The sequence below is a fragment of the Chiloscyllium punctatum genome, chromosome 15 (assembly GCF_047496795.1).
Source record: "Chiloscyllium punctatum isolate Juve2018m chromosome 15, sChiPun1.3, whole genome shotgun sequence".
In the NCBI taxonomy this organism is placed as follows: domain Eukaryota; kingdom Metazoa; phylum Chordata; class Chondrichthyes; order Orectolobiformes; family Hemiscylliidae; genus Chiloscyllium; species Chiloscyllium punctatum.
In genome coordinates this window covers 32,459,359-32,478,752 of record NC_092753.1, presented here as the reverse complement: position 1 = coordinate 32,478,752, position 19,394 = coordinate 32,459,359, and the positions used below count along the sequence as shown (strand labels likewise).

At 43.1% G+C, this 19,394-nt stretch overlaps 1 protein-coding gene across 6 annotated transcripts in view; it reads right to left on the bottom strand.

Moving 5' to 3' along the window:
- cnksr2a (connector enhancer of kinase suppressor of Ras 2a) overlaps nt 1-19,394 on the bottom strand; it is a 496,755-nt gene that overhangs the window by 300,626 nt on the left and 176,735 nt on the right. For all 6 annotated transcript variants that reach the window (XM_072584887.1, XM_072584893.1, XM_072584891.1 and 3 more), the window contains exon 6: nt 213-332. In XM_072584887.1, coding sequence (XP_072440988.1) covers nt 213-332 — 120 coding nt within the window. The remainder of the gene's footprint in view (nt 1-212; nt 333-19,394) is intronic.

Sequence of the window (19,394 nt, the reverse complement as noted above, 5' to 3'; positions counted from 1 at the left end):
AAGCTCCATTTGTTTGCTTGATTTTGCCCATATTTATCATGCAAAAAACCATATTTGGTAATCGTATCGTGGAATCCATTTAGTTGAATTATGCTCTATACTAGAGGGTAGTTGTACCAATTGCAGTGGCCTTGATGTCACTTCATGTGCCTTGTGCCTACAACCACAATTCTAATATTTGAGCTTCCACTCAAAAGAGACATAGGTCTTACCAATCCTTCACTGGGTTTGATGTTTGTCAGCTGAACCACCTCCAAGTGAGCAGATTGTGAAACCAGCGGATCAGAAGACAGAGAGATAATGTGGTCACAAACACCTGAGAGTGTTTTACACTGTGACAGAAAGAGAAAACAAAAGAGTAAGGATACATTTCTAGAAAATAGCAGGGCAGATAAACAAAGCAATTTAATGATCTATCAAATGAGAGTGGCTTAACTTTAAATCGTTAAAGAGGAGTTCTGAAAATCAGCATCACCAATGCAATTTCTGGATATAAAGTCTACAATTTACTTTATAAAATACTCCAGTCAAGCCTCATGATATGATCAATGTAGCATTTAATCCAAACAAGTACTTAATAGTTTAAAGTGAACAAATTGTTTGACTCCGAAAAACCAGGAAGGCAAATCTGTCAGTTCAGGTGAAGTGGAGTGAAAACTGAGATATCCTGAGATCCACCGAGGGCCATAGATATCTCCTTGACGTTCAACATTCCACAGACAGCTGCTCTTGCTGCATCCTGAGATCCACACTCAGAGCCATGCATCGTCATATGAACGCCCTCAACATCTCTCTCCAACAGCACCACCTCAGAGCTGCACTGCTCCCAGGATCCACTTCATCCTCCGGCTCATTTGCCATGCGAACAAGGAACTTTTTCTTTTCCTTTCATGCATCAAGGAACTCAAGATGCATCAACTCAGAGACACCCATGGCCCTCCTGAACCTTGTCCCCCTCCCCTTCCCTCTGACTCCACCCCCTCTTCAAACCTCACCTCCTGGCATGTGTTTACTATCCCTTCTAACCGTACACTCTCCAATGCTGAACTTTCTGTACTCAGCAAAGATCTCGGTTCTTTCCCTCAGCGTTCCCACCTTCATGAATTTCAGTCATAATATAACGTTGAACTGTTCTGTCGCCTTCACCTCTGTGCCCAAACCTTTGGACAAGAGTCTTCTCCCAATCCCAGAGACCTCCACACCCACCTCCAACACTCTCCCACCATCTGGACTCTTCCTAGTGGCTTGCACTTGACCTGTTCATTGAGAACTGTCGATGTGACACTGTATGCCTCAATTTCTCTGCTCTGCCCTTACCCATCCCAACCTATCTGCCTGTAAATTGAATGCACTCTGTGCTCTCAGATTCAACCCCAATTAAGCCTGCCGACAGGGTGGTGCTATTGTAGTCTGACATGCTGACCTCGACATTGCAAATGCTAAGCGCCAGCTCTCCTATATCTCCCACTGTCTCCCCCTGGATCACGATCCCACCGTGGTATATTAGGCCACTGTGTCCACTATAGTTACTTATCTCCCCCTCACCACTGCCTCCAAGCTCATAGTCCCCCAGCCCCACTCATTTCTACCTCCTTCCCAATAGGGTAAATTGTCTTTTCCCTGGGATCGGGGAGTCCAGAACTAGAGGTCATAGGTGAGAGGGGAAAGATATAAAAGAGACTTAAGGAGCAACTTTTTCACACAGACGGTGGTACGTGTATGGAATGAGCTGCCAGAGAAAGTGGTGGAAGTTGGTACAATTGCAACATTTAAGAGGCATTTGGTTGGGTATGTGATTAGGAAGGGTTTGGAGGGATATGGGCCGGGTGCTGGCAGGTGGGACTAGATTGGGTTGGGATATTTGGTCGGCATGGACGGGTTGAACCAAAGGGTCTGTTTCCGTGCTGTACATCTCTATGACTCTATGACTGCCCAGACAGACCTACTGTTTCTCCCTGCTCCTGCTCCACATAGCTCAGCGCTTCCTTCCTTGACTCATTTTTTTTTTACCCTGGTCCAATCCCTTCCCGCTTACATCTGCAATTCCTCTGACATTGTACGTCAGTGTCGGAATTTCCAGTTTGCAGATTCCAGATGCCTCCTCTTTACCACAGACGTACAATCCCTTTACACATTCATTTTCCCAGCAGGATTGTCTCAGGGCTCTCTGCTTCAACCCGGAGCAAAGGCCTGAAGCATCCCCACCTACCACCACCCTCCTCTGCTTGCAGAGCTTCTCCTCACCCTGAATTACTCTCATTTCCTTCAGGTCAAAGGGGTGGCCATGGAAACCCACATAGGCCCCAGTTGTGCCTGTCTCTTTGGGGTACCCAGGAACATTCACAGTTACTGTCCTATTCTGGCCCTCACCCACAAGTCTTTCTCCAGTATTTCTATGATATCATCAGTGATGTGTCCCTCTCGCATCTGGAATTGCAAAGGTTTATCTGTTTCGTTTCCAATTTCCACACCACCCTCACCTTTACTAGGTCCATCTCCGATTCCTCCCTTCCTTTCCTCGACATCTCTGTTTGTGTAATTTCTGGGGATAGGCTGGCCACCAATATCCACTATAAACCTACCAACTCCCACAGCTACGTGGATGATACATCCTCTCACTCTGCTTCCTGTGAAGGCTCCATTCCATTCTCCCTGTTCCTCCGTCTCCATCGCATCTGTTCCAATGATGACAAATTTGACAAGGGACCGTCTGAAATCTCCACCTTCTTCCTCCATCGAGGACACCCCAGCATCTTTGTTGACAGGGTCCTCAGCCGGGTCCAACCCATTTCCTGCACATCAGCCCTCACCCCCTGTCTTCCTTCCCTCAACAGCAAAAGGGTCCCCTTTGTCCTTCCCTACCCTTCCACCAACATCCACATCCAGAGGATCACTAGCCACCATTTCTGCCACCTCCAGAGGGATGCCACCACCCAGATACATATTCCCCTCCCCTTCTTTATCAGCCTTTCACAGGGACCATTCCTTCCGGGACAATGTGGTCCACTCCATTTTCACTCCCAATACCCCCCATAGCCCAATGGCACCTTGCCCTACAACCGCCTAAGGTGCAACATTTGCCCATTTACCTCCTCCCTCCTCGGTATCCGAGGGCCCAAACACATCTTCCAGGTGAAGCAGCACTTTATCTACACTTCACACAATCATATCACTGCATTCGCTGCTCACAATGTGGTCTCCTCTACATTGGGGAAACAAAGCATAGACTGGGTGACAACGTTGCTTAACATCTACATTCTGTCCATAAGCAAAGACCCTGAGCTTCCAGTTGCCTGCTACTTCAGCACACCTCCCTGTTCCCTGACCAATATCTCTGTCTCAGGCTTGCTGCAGTACTCCAGCGAAGCTCAGCACAAGCTGGACGGACAGCACCTCTTTTTCCACCTGGGAACTCTACAGCCTTCTGGATTCAATACCGAGTTCAACAATTTTGGGGCTTGAGGCATCTTCTCCCATGTCCTTATCCCACACAGCAGGCCTTGTTATTACATGGTCTGCTATTATACACAATCCATTGTTAGCCACTAACAGTCCCCATTAGCAGCCATCCATTCTCCTAGGCTGACTCTTATCCACTCCTTTATCGGTCCAAATATTCTTCTCACTCTTTGGGGTCTATCTCCACCTATCATTCACTACTTACCCCTTCTCCCCAACCTATCTTTTGCATAAAAAAAATTTCCTAGCTACCAGCTGTTCTGAGGAAAGGTCACTGGACCCACGACGATTAACACTGATTTCTCTCCACAGATACTGCCAGATCTGCTAAGCTTTTTCCAGCAATTTCTGTTTTTGTTGCTTTGAGATCCATATGGGCAGAAGAAAAAAAATAAACAGTGTTTCAGCTGCAGATATCCTTCCAGATTAAAGATAACTGATCCTTTTGATGATCGATTACTCAAGTCTAATGATGGCATAGGAGCATATACATTCTCCAGTGGGGTTCATGAGAGTCCTCAAGATGTCTTGAGGTCCTCTGTGTGTCTTGGACAAATTTTCCAGCAGAAGCTAAGATGTTGGCCAGGGCAGGTTCCGTTGACGTGAAGGTGGAAGAATTGAGAGAATGGACCACCCATAGTTTCCACTCCACTGAACCTCAAAGGGAATTGTAAACTGAATAAAATTCCAGGGTAAGTAGATTCCAGCCCAAATTCCTGGATCCCTTGGATAAAAATCATTCCACCTACTGTCTCTATGTTTGGCACACACTGAAAATTTATTTTCATGAATGTAAAAATGTACAGGAATCTACCTTTGTCTATATATGCAAAGCAGTGCAAATGCATTTTGGAGAAATTAATTAGAATTGATGTTTCAATAACAATACCCCAATGTAACTTAGAACATGTGAAGAAACCTCTGAAATCACTGATTTAGTGCAAATATATATTGTGGCAGGATAAAGCAAACAGAAAAATACATTTAGAGTCTTAGAGTCATAAAGATATACAGCATGGAAACAGACCCTTTGGTCCAACTCATCCATGTCGTCCAGATATCCTAAATAAATCTGGTCCCATTTGCCAGCACTCAGTCCATATCCCTCTAAACCCCTCCTATTCATTTACACATTCAGATGCCTTTTAAATGTTGCAATTGTACCAGCCTCCACCACTTCCTCTGGCAGCTCATTCCACCCATGCACTATCCTCTGTGTGAAAATGTTGCCCCTTAGGTCCCTTTTAAATCTTTCCCCTCACCCTAAACCTATGCTCTCTAGTTTTGTACTTCCCCATCCTGGGGAAAAGACCTTGACTGTTCACCTTATCCATGCCCCTCACGACTTTATAACCCTCTATAAGGTCACCCCTTAGCCTCCAATGCTCGAGGGAAAACAGCCCCAGCCTATTCAGCATCTCCCTATAGCTCAAACCCTCCAACCCTGGCAACATCCTTGCAAGTCTTTTCTGTACCCTTTCAAGTTTTACAACATCCTTCCTATAGCAGGGAAACCAGAATTGCACACAGCAGTCCAACAGTGGCCTAACCAATGACCTGTATAGCTGCAACATGACCTTCCAAATCCTATACTCAATGCACTGACCAATAAAGGCAAGCATACCGTACGCCTTCTTCACTATCCTATCTACCTGAGATTCTACTTTCAAGGAGCTATGAACCTGCAGTCCAAAGTCTCTTTGTTCAGCAATGTTCTCCAGAACCTTACCATTAACTGCACAAGTGCTACCCTGATCTGCCTTTCTAAAATGCAGCACCTCACATTTATCTAAATTAAACTCCATCTGCCACTCCTCAGCCCATTGGCTCACCTGATCAAGATCTCGTTGTACTCTGAGGTAACCTTCTTCACTGTCCACTAAACCTCCAATTTTGGTGTAATCAGCAAATTTATTAACTATACCTCTTATTTTGTAGCTATTTCATGACACAGGAACATGCTAAAATGCTTCTCTGTTAATGGTGGACTTTTAAAAGGTAGTCACAGTCATAATGTGGGGAATGTACTCCAGGTTTGATCACAGAAATGTTTCCTGCATCTCCTCACTTAAAACCAGTGTTTGAAAGCACAGTGCTTTTATTATCACTTACGGATCTTTCTGTAGACGTTATCAGTGTGTGAAGGGAGGTACAAATGTGCATATTGCTGGTGCGGCACTGTGCTTACTGAATAAACTACAGACAGATTTAGTTCCTTCAGATAGCTTTTTTAAACAAACACAGAATTTTCTTCCACCTTAACTACAATTGTTGAATTCCTGTGCCCGGGATTGCTGAATTGTAAACCACTGTTTGTATAATGCTCCTCATGTGAACAGAAGCAATTCAGCTTGCTTCACTGGTGAGAAAGGAAATTAAAAGAAATTGGAGCAAAGCCTTGGCCACATTTTTTTTTGAAGAACATTTCAAAAGCCATTTACTTGAATAATTCACACTGCCTTTATGAGTTCAAACGCTAGATTTTCCAGCCTCAATGAGGCAGGTTAGGCGGCTTGGGTGAGGGGTGGTGAAAGCTGCAGGGAAAATAGCAGGGAACAGCACTGGATAGATCCCAGACTCTGCCATCAAACACTCTCTTTTAGGGTAGATTGAGGGGTTGGTTAACCACCCACTGCATGGAATTGGGCAGCCAGGCCTTAATAAGGAACAATTTTGTGGCCATGCCATTATTTTGCCTGCAGCGAAGGAGACCAACCCATTGGCATAGGGAGCTCTCCAGCTGAATGAAGGCTGACCATGAGAACTGGTCTTTACGTGTAGGGTAAAGGCCATTATTTTTCATGCTGGGTATCACTCCTGGGCATGTGCAAAACAAGCTACATCGTAGTTACATCAGAACAAATGGAATTGGAGCCTGGATCTGTAAGTCTCCACATCAGGTATCCTCTCTTACAATCCTCTATATATCATCATGCTCAATAAATCCTGTTGCTGTTCACTCGCATGACTAGATTTCACATTACAATGAGGTGCCAACGATAACTAGACTGCAGCCATTTTGTAACGTAGACAAACAGGAGGCTGGAAGAACACAACAAGCCAGGCAGCATCAGGAGGTGCAGAAGTCAATGTTTCGGGGTGAAACCCTTCTTCTGACTGAAGTAGACTTCCCTGTCTACTTTGGATTCTAGCATCTGCAGTTACCTTTGTCTCTAGCTGTTCTGTAACAGCCTGAAACAAAGCCATTGACTCAGCTGTGAGACAAACCCAAGGCTCCAAACTGTGAGGCGGTGAAAATTCCTTAAATGCAGCTCAGGGGTGCTGGGGTTGGGTTGCAAAAGACTTTGAGGAATTCCTTGGAACTCAATCATGGAACAGGAATTGCCACACTGAAGAAGGTGGCCCAAAGCAGAGAATTCAGATCGCATCAGGAAGAAATCAATTAATCACAACGTGCAATAAGTTTCCAAAAATCAGACATCAGAGGAAAGGATAATGTACAAGATAAATCACCCACACAACATTCAGCTAAAGTTGGGAAAGAATAGTTGTCGCAACAAATGTTACAGATAGCTCAATGACAGAAAAGCTTGACCTTTATTAAATCTGCCATAAAACATGGAAGGCCCTGTCTGTGCTCTATAGTGAATAAATTAGCTTTGATAGTTCAGTAGATACAGTATTATAGCAGACTTCAACAAGTAGCAGACGAGAAGCAAGTCACTGTACTGTTGTAAGTGACTGGTGGTAAAGCCAATGTAAAAGAAACAGCAACGTTTGGTGATGTACTTAAAGCACTTAACTCCTATCTCAGTTTAAGAATCAAGTCCATAATAGACTGGACAATCTTCAATCAATCTGAGCGGAAACCATTGACTCTTTCAGAAATGATTTATGCCACCTCATGGATGACTGTCAATATGGAAAGATGAACTTTACAGGACCACACTGTACTGAGGTACAAGATGAAGCTACAATTTTGTAGCTTCTGAAAAAGATATTACATTACCATCAGCTGTGTGACATGCTAGATAGGCTGATCTTCACAAGCAAAACAGGCATTTTATCCAAGATGAGAATGTACTTGGAGTCAGACTGCTGCTTCTGACTTCATCCAGCTTGTTAACAAGATAGAAGTTTTGTTAACCAAGGGTATTAAGGAACATGGGCCATAGGCAGGTATGTGGACTTAGGCCACAGATCAGCTGTGATCTCACTGAATGGCAGAACAGTGAGAGGCTGAATAGTCTGCTTCTGTATCAGCAGGATAATAGCTACAATAAGTAGACCGTGCTGCTCCCATCATTGCTCCTTATATGTGTTGTGGTATGAGAAGGTCACATTGACAACAGCCCTGCCTGGCAACAAAGGCAACATAACATGCAAGCCACATGCTAGGCCATGTTCAGTTGGTAATCGAAACAGAAGTAGATAATTTTAGCCTGTAATTTCAAAGTTTTAAGGCAGGCCATTCTGGTTTGCAGAGATACAGGAAATAGATGTTTCTGAGGAGCAAGATCAGCAAAGTGCATTCTTCTTGCATGAAGGAATGATCTTAAGGTAATATTTTAATTCAGATGTTACAGTAACTGTTCTAAAAAAACTAACTTCAAATTAGCTGGATATGTGAACATATTGAATCTTTCAGATGGTGTTATACTGTTGTGGGGAAAATCACCGGTCTCCGAGACAGAATCGGGATTCAACGACAGAATTTATTGTACAAAGAAACCGGAGCTCCGGGGAGAGAGAGAGACGTCCGCCAGCACGGCTATTAGCTGTGAGCCTTCTCTCACCCTCGGAGCACATGTCATGATATTTTATACATTTCATGGTATAATGGTCCAGATATGGAGTCTTTGTTTGTACAGCATGGTTTGTTTACAGAAAATGTTACAGAGTCATTGTCAGTTTCAGAGGAATGATACAGAGTCATTATTAGTTTCAGAGGAATGATACAGAGTCATTGTCAGTTTCAGCAGCTACGCGGAAGTCCATTACTGCAGTAATTGGTCGTGATCGTTCTTCCTGAGAAGGAAGATCGTCTTCCATTACTGCAGATCTGAAGTATTAAAACTTGTGTACATGCAGTCTCAGGTAGTTAACATTTCTATTGAAGGTAGTGGCTGGACTCAGATAATTCAGTGGGCAGTAGATGTTACTGATGTGTATTCTTTCCCCCATCCACCTTAAACTAATCATCTATATTCTGTGTCTATTGTGCTGGTATTCTGTTGGCCACAGGCAGTATCTGTGTGTGCTTCGCTGTACTTTTCCATGTAATGGCTCAGCCGCCATCTTGTATGCTAAGTGACCAAGTTATGGCTCAGCAGCCATCTTGTGTCTGTGTGCCCTGTGTCAGCATGTCCCGTGTCAACTCCCACTTCAATACCATGGTTGAAACAGGGATTCCCCAGACATTCTCAAGGAACACTTTCGGGTTTGGGAGACACATGATTCACAGAAATGAGGCCAGGTACACACTACACTTCACTGGACTGAAAGACTGGACTGTGGGCGGCACGGTGGCACAGTGGTTAGCACTGCTGCCTCACAGCGCCAGAGACCCGGGTTCAATTCCCGCCTCAGGCGACTGACTGTGTGGAGTTTGCACGTTCTCCCCGTGTCTGCGTGGGTTTCCTCCAGGTGCTCCGGTTTCCTCCCACAGTCCAAAGATGTGCAGGTCAGGTGAATTGGCCATGCTAAAATTGCCCGTAGTGTTAGGTAAGGGGTAGATGTAGATGTAGGGGTATGGGTGGTAGGGGTATGGGTGGGTTACACTTCGGCGGGGCGGTGTGGACTTATTGGGCCGAAGTGCCTGTTTCCACACTGTAAGTAATCTAATCTAAAGTTATCAGAGACCTTGTACATAATCCCTAATCATTTTTATTCTTTACTAGGTAGGGATGCTTGTGTGGATTGAACATTTCTCAGCTGAAAAACATCAAAGACTTTTCAGGCTTTGGGCTGCCAAATGTTGGAGCAGATACTCCATTTATTTTCCACAAAAGAATCTGAAAATGGCAGTAAAAGAAGGCACTAAAGGAGGTGCAGCCAACCACCAGAGGACAGTGATTTACATTTTCACCACAAAGCGACCGGAAAGGAATACAACGCGAAAGTTGTTCAGTGACTTGAATTTGCAACCCCACACCTTCTTGTACCTGTACGTTCAGGTGACATAGCCCCTGAAAAGGCAGCTGTCTTTTTCAAGGACAATTAGTCCTTCCTTCATGAAGAAGAGCTAAAGTTATGTACTAATGCACAGAACCTGCCAAGTGAATGCACGTACAGTCACAGTTCAATGATGTGTTCCTCCCAGAAGCAAGCCAGACTAATGAGGTTAAGCGAAGCGACTCTGTGTTAGCTTACACTCAAAGTAAAGAGACTGATGAATACAAAATTTCGACATCAGGCAGCAGAATCTGACGCTCGAAAATTATGTGCGCTCAGAAGATATTTTCAATCATGCAAGGAAGAAGTCTCAGGAGTCCAAAGAAACTCAAGCCAGTTCAGTCAAGTTGGATGGGGACATGGCTGCACAGATAGAAGCCGACTGTGTGTAACAAATCACGGCAATAATGTTCGGAGAACGTGAGTGCAAGCTTAACACATCTGAAGAAAAGTTCCAACCTTCAGCAAAGGTCTACCAAGAAATGCAATAACTTTTAATTAGTCAAAAAAAACCTTTTCAGAGAGAAAGAGATCCTTAAAGAGGACCATGCTAAAATCAATAGACAGGAATTATTGATCTGCTTAGTTGGAAGTGGGGAGTGGGAGGGAGGTGGTGGGGTGTAAAGGGAAACCCACTAACAAGCCTTGGAAGCACGGACAGACAGGGTATCATCAGAAGCTGTTACTCCACTCTTCCAATGTTTTTACTCTCCAAAAAGACAAGAAAGTACATATATCCGGCATATCCTCTAAAAGAACTGAGAATACTGTCAGAAATTAGTCCTTTATGCAAAAAGATTTGGACTTGGAGGGGAAGGCGGTGGGGTGGGGGGGTGCGGGTCTAAATCTCAGTTTGTAACTTGCTTATGTGCCTCCCAGCAAGACTGCCTTTGCGTTCAGATCCCTGACCTGCTTTTGCACTCTCCTAATGGATGTGTAGAGACTCCAACTCTGCGGGCTCTCTGACCTACTTGGCAGCAGACAGTCTGCTTTCATCCTTTAAAGGGCAGTGAGCTTGGAGGTGACTAATCACAGGGCCAGCTTAGGGAAGGTCTTCATCCATTTAGTTCCAAAGCCTATGGCCAAATTTAGCCTGAAGTCACCAGTGGTGGAGGGACACCTTCAAATGGCCTCTAATATCGAGAAGATCAAGGGCAACAGTATTCACATGCTGTTACGTCCAAATTCCACATAAATCATACACCATTCTGACTTCGAATGATGGTTTTTCACTGCTGCTATGCTCAAAACTTGTAAGGCCTTCCTTGACGGCACTATAGGTATTGATACATGACACAGGCTGCAATAGGTAAAGGAGGTGGCTCAAGGTCAGTTGAGGATAGGCAATTAATTCTGGGCTGGCCATTAGCAATCACATCCCTTAAAGGATTTTTTTAAAATGAAAAAGCAGACCCTACTTCTGATTTTCCCCTCAAATCTCTCATTCTTCACCCAGAGCCCAATATAACTGTTAAAACACTTTAACCCAGGGTGGCATGGTGGCTCATTGGTTATCACTGCTGCCTCACAGCACCAGGGTCCCAGGTTTGATTCCAACCTCAGGTGACTATCTGTGTGGAGTTTGCACATTCTCCCCGTGTCTGTGTGGGTTTCTTCCGGGTGCTCAGGTTTCCTCCCACAGTACAAAGATGTACAGGTGAATTGGCCACGTTAAATTTCCCATAGTGTTAGGTGCATTAGTAAGAGGGAACTGGGTCTGGGTGGGTTACTCTTCAGAGGGTCGGTGTGGACTTGTTGGCCTGAAGGGCCTGTTTTCACACTGTAGGGAATCTAATCTAATCATAATCTGGTTTCTACTCAATTTTATCAAGAATTCTCAAAGTGTTGAGCGTTCCACAGGAATCTTTATTTATAAATTCTGAGATTATTTGTAAAGTGTTAGCTTTGTGAACAGATGTTTACACAAATTTCCAAACATCCAAAAGGAGGGATGGGATACAGGGAACTTAGCTGTCTGGATACAGAATTGGCTGGCCAACAAAAGACAGCAAGTGGTAGTAGAAGGAAAGTATTCTGCCTGGAATTCAGTGGTGAGTGTTGTTCCACAGGGCTCTGTCCTTGGGGCTCTACTGTTTGTAATTTTTATTAATGACTTGAATGAGGGGATTGAAGGATACGTCAGCAAGTTTGCAGATGACACAAAGGTTGGAGGTGTTGTTGACAGTATAGAGGGCTGTTTTAGGCTGCAGCGGGACATTGACAGGATGCAGAGATGGGCTGAGAGGTGGCAGATGGAGTTCAACCTGGATATATGCGAGGTGATGCATTATGGAAGGTCGAATTTGAAAGCTGAGTACAGGATTAAGGATCGGATTCTTGGCAGTGTGGAGGAACAGAGGGATCTTGGTGCGCAGGTACATAGATCCCTTAAAATGGCCACCCAAGTGGACAGGGTTGTTAAGAAAGCATATGGTGTTTTGGCTTTTATTAACAGGAGGATTGAGTTTAAGAGTCGTGAGATCTTGTCGCAGCTCTATAAAACTTTGGTTAGACTGCACTTGGAATACTGCGTCCAGTTCTGGTCGCCCTATTATAGGAAAGATGTGGATGCTTTGGAGAGGGTTCAGAGGAGGTTTACCAGGATGCTGCCTGGACTGGAGGGCTTATCTTATGAAGAGAGGTTGACTGAGCTCGGACTTTTCTCATTGAAGAAAAGGAGGAAGAGAGGGGACCTAATTGAGGTGTATAAGATAATGAGAGGCATAGATAGAGTCGATAGCCAGAGACTATTTCCCAGGGCAGAAATGGCTAACATGAGGGTTCATAATTTTAAGCTGGTTGGAGGAAAGTATAGAGGGGATGTCAGAGGCGGGTTCTTTACACAGAGAGTTGTGAGAGCATGGAATGCGTTGCCAGCAGCAGTTGAGGAAGCTAGGTTATTGGGGACATTTAAGACACTGCTGGACATGCATATGGTCACAGAAATTTAAGAGTGCATACATGAGGATCAATGGTCGGCACAACATCATGGGCTGAAGGGCCTGTTCTGTGCTGTACTGTTCTATGTTCTATCTTGGTATGGCTGGAATTATCTCCCTAATATACACAGGGTGCAACTACATCAAATGGATTGCACTGTTCAAGAAGGAAGGTCACTTTATCTTTACTATGACAATAAATTATGGCCCAGTTAGTGAAGCCCACATTTCTTGAATGAATAAAATAAAACATGACCACATTCCAAACAGTCATTTCCTCCTATCAGGAAAGATTTTCTACTTCTTAATCTATATTGACTGCTATTTATGTGGCTATGGGGTTCAAGTGAGACTAAATCAGTCCATAGTTGCTTAAATCTGTTTTGTTGCACATTTTAAAAAAACGGGAATCACATGTCTGTTTCTAATCGACTGGTATTTTCTCAGTAGACAGAGACTTCCACATAACACTAATTTCTTTTCCGTTAGTGCTTTAAGATAAATACTTCCAATCCTTGTGGGATTTATTGGTTTTGATCTCTTTGAGCCTGTGTAAGACTTCCATCACAGTTATATTGAAGTCATGAATTTATCCTGGGATACTTGTGTTTGCAGAGAGCAAGATGTGCTTGTCATACATGATAAAATGCTTAAAGAAAATAATCTGACAAAATGGGCCAGATTTTGCCTTTGTTTCAATTATTTCTTGTGTAAATACTCTGTCCATCAGGATAGCAACTGTTAGAAGGACCAGCAGCAACTCCCAGCAGCATCTTAAACCATATGATGGAGGAGCAAAAGTAGACCATTCAGTCCATTGATGATTAGCTCTGCCATTCAATAAGATCATGGCTAATCTAATAATTCTCAATTCAAATTTCCTGCCTTTCTCTTCTAATTCTTGTTTCCCCTTACGGATTATAATGCTGTCTAGGGCGCTGGGGAAAATATAAGCACTACTGCAGTTAGGCGGTAAGAAAAAATATAACCAGGAGATTAAAACAAAAGTATTGAAGGCTGAAATAGACAGCATTTTAGGTTTTTTCTTTCTTACCTGAGGAAGCTCTAAATCTCCTAAGAAAGAAAAAAAACTAAAATGCTGTCTATTTCAGCCTTCAATACGTGTAATGACAATAGCCTCAGCAGCTGTCTGTGATAAAGGATTCAATGGAATTTAGACCTTTGTTTGAAACATATAAGATTCTTAGTGGATTTGATAGGATAATGACTTGACAGAGAGCAAATCACAGAATAAGGGGTTGCACATTTAAACCAGAGATGAGGAGCAATTTCTTCTCTCCGAGGGGAATGAATCTACGAAATCCTTTCATAAGACAGTCCCTCTATTCCTGGTATCAATTGAATGGACCTTCTCTGGACTGCCTCCAACACCGGTATATCTTTCCTTAGATAAGGGGCCTAAAACAGTTCACAGCTTTCCAGTGTCTGACTTTTGCCTTTATTGTGTTAGCAAAAGCTCCCTACTTTTACACTCCATTTCCTCTGAAATAAAGGCTAACATTCCATTAACGTGTTCTATTATCTGCTGAACCTGAATGCTTGCTTTTCTGTAATTCATGGATGAGGATTCCTAAAGCCCCCTGTTCTGTAATCTGTTTCTGCAGCTTTCCTCCATTTAAATCAAAACTCAGCTCCTCTATTCTTCTTGCTAAACCGCATAACCTCACATTTTTCCCACATTATATTCCATTTGCCAAGTTTTCACCCACTAATTTAACATCTATCATTCTCACCACCTGCCTTCTCACCTATTTTATTGCCATCCACACTCTTGACTCTAACACATTCATTCTCCTCATCAAAATCATTAATATACATTGTAAACAGTTTACACCACTGATCCCCGTGGCACACCACTCATTACTGGCTGCCATCTTCTGACCCTCATCATTCATAATCACCACTCAGACAGACCCTTCAGTCCAACTCATCCATGCCGACCAGATATCCTAAATTAATCTAGTCCCATTTGCCAGCATTTGGCCCATATGCCTCTGAACCCTTCCTAATCATATACCCAGCCAGATGCCTTGTAAATGTTGTAATTGTACCAGCCTCCACTACTTTCTCTGTGGCTCATTCCATACACGCACCGCTCTCTGTGTGAAAAGGTCGTCCCTTAGGTCCTTTTTTTAAATCTTTCCCCTTTGACCCGAAACCTACGCCCTCTCGTTCTAAACTCCTGCAATCCAGGGAAAAGACCTTGCCTGTTTATCAAATCCAAGCCCCTCATGATTTTATAAACCTCTATTCGGCCACCCCTCAGCCTCCAACACTGGTCAGACTGATTCACTTCCTGATTTTCATTGTTTCACACAGATGTCTTATTGTCATCCTTTACAATCGGGCCTCTAGTCCTCCTTTTCTATACCATGTGTCTTTTGAAGTATCTTGTAGTCTGTAATATTTATTTCAAACATTGGTGACTTTTTAACTATGTCACAGTAATAGTGAGCAGATCAAATCCATTTATCTCTATTTGTGCTATTAGTTCATCAAGTTTACAGTGAAATTTAAGCCTTAAATGGAGTGATTCGACAACTGATCTGTAAAGGGACTGTATCTGTAGATGTATTATTACCATTAAGCACTCTTTGGCCAAATTGCAACCATGTTTCAGTGACTTGGTTTATCACCAGGATTCTGATCCCACCCTGAGGTAAGTGGAGCCCATCCCAATGGCACGTCTTTCCCCAGTACGTCCAATTGGAAGCCTAACTGGACCAACCCTGGCCACCTCAGAACCGACTGGCCTGCAGCCAACCAAGTCTACCTAGTGAAGGAGTAATCACATTTTTAAAATCATTTCAAGTTTAGGCTTTTGGCAAACAAAGCTGTTGAATTTGTGGTGAAATTGAGTCAGTCACAATACTTAATCTCTTGGATGTTACATCCAATACTGGTGCCGATGAAACAAGAATTGAAACCTCTTCTCCTCACAGTACTTTTTGAGCCATGTATTTAACTCTCTGAACTGCTTGAGCCTATGTCAGAAGGCATGTGGCTCATTTAGTAATCCAGACATTATTAACCCTTGAGGTTCTGTTTATTATTTTGGAGCCCTGTTCCTTAAACTGTCCCAGTAGAAACTTCACTCTCAGTTCTAACAATGTCATTGGTTCCCACAAAGACTAGGACAACTTCTCTAGCCACGAGAGGACGATCCAAGCTGGGAGTGAGACAAGCAACATGCTCTCGGAACTGCTGCTCTCAGGTGGAGAGAAATTCCCATGACTCTGCTGTCTCCGACTACCATCACATCTATATTTAGTCCACTCCATCTGAATAGCGTCTTGTATCGGGGGTTGCTCTGGTTAGTTTGTCTTTCCTACCTCACTTCTCTTCTCTCAACTGGACAGGCCCTCAGTGTGTGTAACTGTTGGTAAAAATAAGGGCTGAGCTTCCTTGAGCTGCAAACACCCACCTCAGATATAGTAGCCATCCTTGTAATTTCTTACTTTTTTTCTCAACCAGGCTTTCTTACCTTTCTGACAGCTTTACTGATATTAATCCATCCAGTTTATAATCCAATAGTATCTCTGTATCATCAGACCTTTCATCTTGAACTTGGTTTTACAAGTATCCAGCTCTCATTTCTGATGACTCTGTTTCAGGGTTTAATGCTAGCTTGGCCTTTTGAATAGCTCAAAAAGCAACCACTCATTTTCAATAATTCCCTCCACCTTTTCCTGAGCACTTAAGCTGCTTTAGAACTTACAGGACAGCAGAGGTTGTCAAAATGTGCAACACTGGTCCATCCATGAGGGTCCACCTGGTGGACTGCAGACTGATCCAAAATGCAAGTCACTGACAAGTAAAACTACAGCCAAGGCTAAATAAGTGAAAAGCTAGAACTCTCATTCCCACGATGCACATGAAACTGCACATTCAGACTGACACCCATTTGTATAGATGCTACTAGCTCAAGAAATAACTTTGAAGCAAGATTTATGTTACTGCTGATTTTGATTAATACAGATAAAAACTAAGTGCTAGTCTCTCAGAAGAGGGTTATTGTGATTTTGTAACATATTTGAATGTCTAAACTGAATATATTCTGTGAAATAAAGGTCTTCTCTTGCATTAATATTCATGCTCGTGTTTCTGACAATTTACTTAAGTGTATTTTTTTAATGCACATTAACTCATTCCATTTAGTGGTGAAAAAGCAGTGAAGCACTTATTGTTTAAAAAAAATCTGTATTTTAAAAAAAATTTTCTTGAAAAAGCCAAGAGCTGGAACCTATTGATTGGTCTACAGAGCCTTTTACCTTGCCAGTCACCTGCAGATAAAACAGTTTGTGAACTAAATCCCAACCCTTTCTTTAAATTTAAATTTAAATTAGCAGTATAATCTTTCCATCCTTTCATCTATCACTGCCATATATTAACATTCTGATGAAATGCATCTCATACGCTGCTTCATAATTATTCTTCACTTGTTTGCTTCTCCTTTAATCATATTTCACTTGTTGCAACCTTTTGAGTTAACATCTTTTACATATCCCTTACCTGATTTCATTGTTTGTCTCCTTTTTGTGTTTACTCACCCCGAAGATTTCCTTTTCAAATTAAATCTCTGTGTTTGCCGACTGCACATCTTTAATATGTTTCACTACTTCAGGTCACTCATTTTTTTCAATTTTGGCTCACATTAGTGTCCCTACTTGCATTCTGATTGTCATTGCAAAGAAACCTTTATTTTCTTTTCTTCCCAATTTTCATATTGATTGGGCGCAAGGATTAGATTATATTAGATTCCCTACAGTATAGAAACAGGCCCTTCTGCCCAACAAGTCCACACTGACCCTCTGAAAAGTAACCCACCCAGACTCACTTCCCTACATTTCCCCATGACTAATACACCTAACACTATGGGTAATTTAGCACAACCTAACCTGCATATCTTTTGGAATATGGGAGGAAACCAGAGCACAGGGAGAATGTGCAAACTCCACACAGGCAGTCGCCCAAGGCGGGAATCGAATCCAGGTCCCTAACGCTGTGAGGCAGCAGTGCTAACCACTGAGCCACCATGACAACCTGTGCTTTAGACCTGTTCTTCCTGAATGCTTTCCTGTGATCCCACCTCAGACCTTGTGAGACCCCAGAGGCAAGCTTTTGTACAGGCTTTGTGGGGAAGACTGTTAAAACTGCTGGGAATTGCCCCGAGAGGAAATAAAAACAAAAGCCATCTATTTTTTTAAACAGGTTGTGGGTTGTAGTAGCAATCAATATTCAAACAACTAGCAATGAAGCGATGCCTACTGATAGGAAAACAAAAGCTCAACACAGAAAGAAACATCACAGCTGCCGAAACTTAGTCCCAGCTCCATGGCTGTTATTACTGCTCTGGAAATCCCAGAATCATATCCTGCACTTCCATGAGTTAGTTGAGAACCCCAGATACAAGATAAATTGTAAATTGGTGGAAATATCTACATATGTAAGCTAGCTTGCTGAGCTGGAAGGTTTGTTTTCAGATGTTTCATCATCATACTCGGTAACATCATCAATAAGAGTCTCTGGTGAAGCGCTGGTGGTATGTCCCACCTCTCTATTTATAGGTCTTGGTTTCTTAAGGTGGGTGATGTCATTTTCGGTTCTTTTTTTCAAGGGAAGCTAGATAGAATCTAGGTCAATGTGTTTATTGATGGAGTTCTGGTTAGAATGCCATGCCTTGAAGAATTCTCGTGTATATGGAGAACATGTACATGTGGAGAACAGGTGGCACGATGGCACAGTGATTAGCACTGCTGCCTCACAGCGCCAGGGTCGCAGGTTCAATTCCAGCCTTGGGAGACTGCCTGTGTGGAGTTTGCACATTCACCTCATGTCTGCGTGGGTTTCCTCCCATGGTCTAACGATATGCAGGTCAGGTGAATTGGCCGTGTTACATTGCCCATATGTTACTCTTCGGAGGGTCAGTGTTGGGCATGTCTCTGCACTGTAGGGAATCTAATCTAATCATATATCTTTATGGGCAGAACGGAGGCACAGTGGTTAGCACTGCTGCCTCACAGCGCTAGAGACCCGGGTTCAATTCGCACCTCACTTTGTGTGGAGTTTGCACATTCTCCCCACGTCTGCGTGGGTTTCCTCCAGGTGCTCCGGTTTCCTCCCACAATCCAAAAATGTGCAGGTTAGGTGAATTGGCCATGCTAAATTGCCCGTAGTGTTAGGTGAAGGGGTAAATGTAGGGGAATGGGTCTGGCTGGGTTGCGCTTCAGCGGGTCGGTGTGGACTTGTTGGGCCGAAGGGCCTGTTTCCGCACTGTAAGTAATCTAATCTAATATCTTTGTTTTGCCTGTCCTAGGATATGTGTGTTAAAATGAAAGCTATTCACGCTTAGGATCTACCTACTAGAGATTACAGAGTCTTCTGCAAGTTAGCAGAAACTAGTTGATAGCTTAGTTGTAGACTATATACACAACACACACATCCTAGGACAAGCAAAACAAAGACACACATGAGAATTCTTAAAGGCATGGCATTCTAATCAGAACTCCATCAATAAACACACCGACTTATCTACCTTCCCTTAAAAAAGGGAAATTATATTACCCACCTTGAGAAACCTAGACCTATAAATAGAGAGGCAGGACATATCATCAGAGCTCCAGAGACTCTTACTGATGATGTTACCTAGTCATGGTGACGAAACGTCTGAAAACAAACCTTGCAGCTCAGCGAGCAAACTTACATACTTATCAACCTAAGCAACAAATCTTCTCAAAAAAAGGTGGACATATGTTTCAGAATGCTAAAGAATCCGTGCTGTTCAAATTATTCCTTATGCTGCGTAAGAGTATTTTTCAACATAGAGCCCTACTTTGGGTT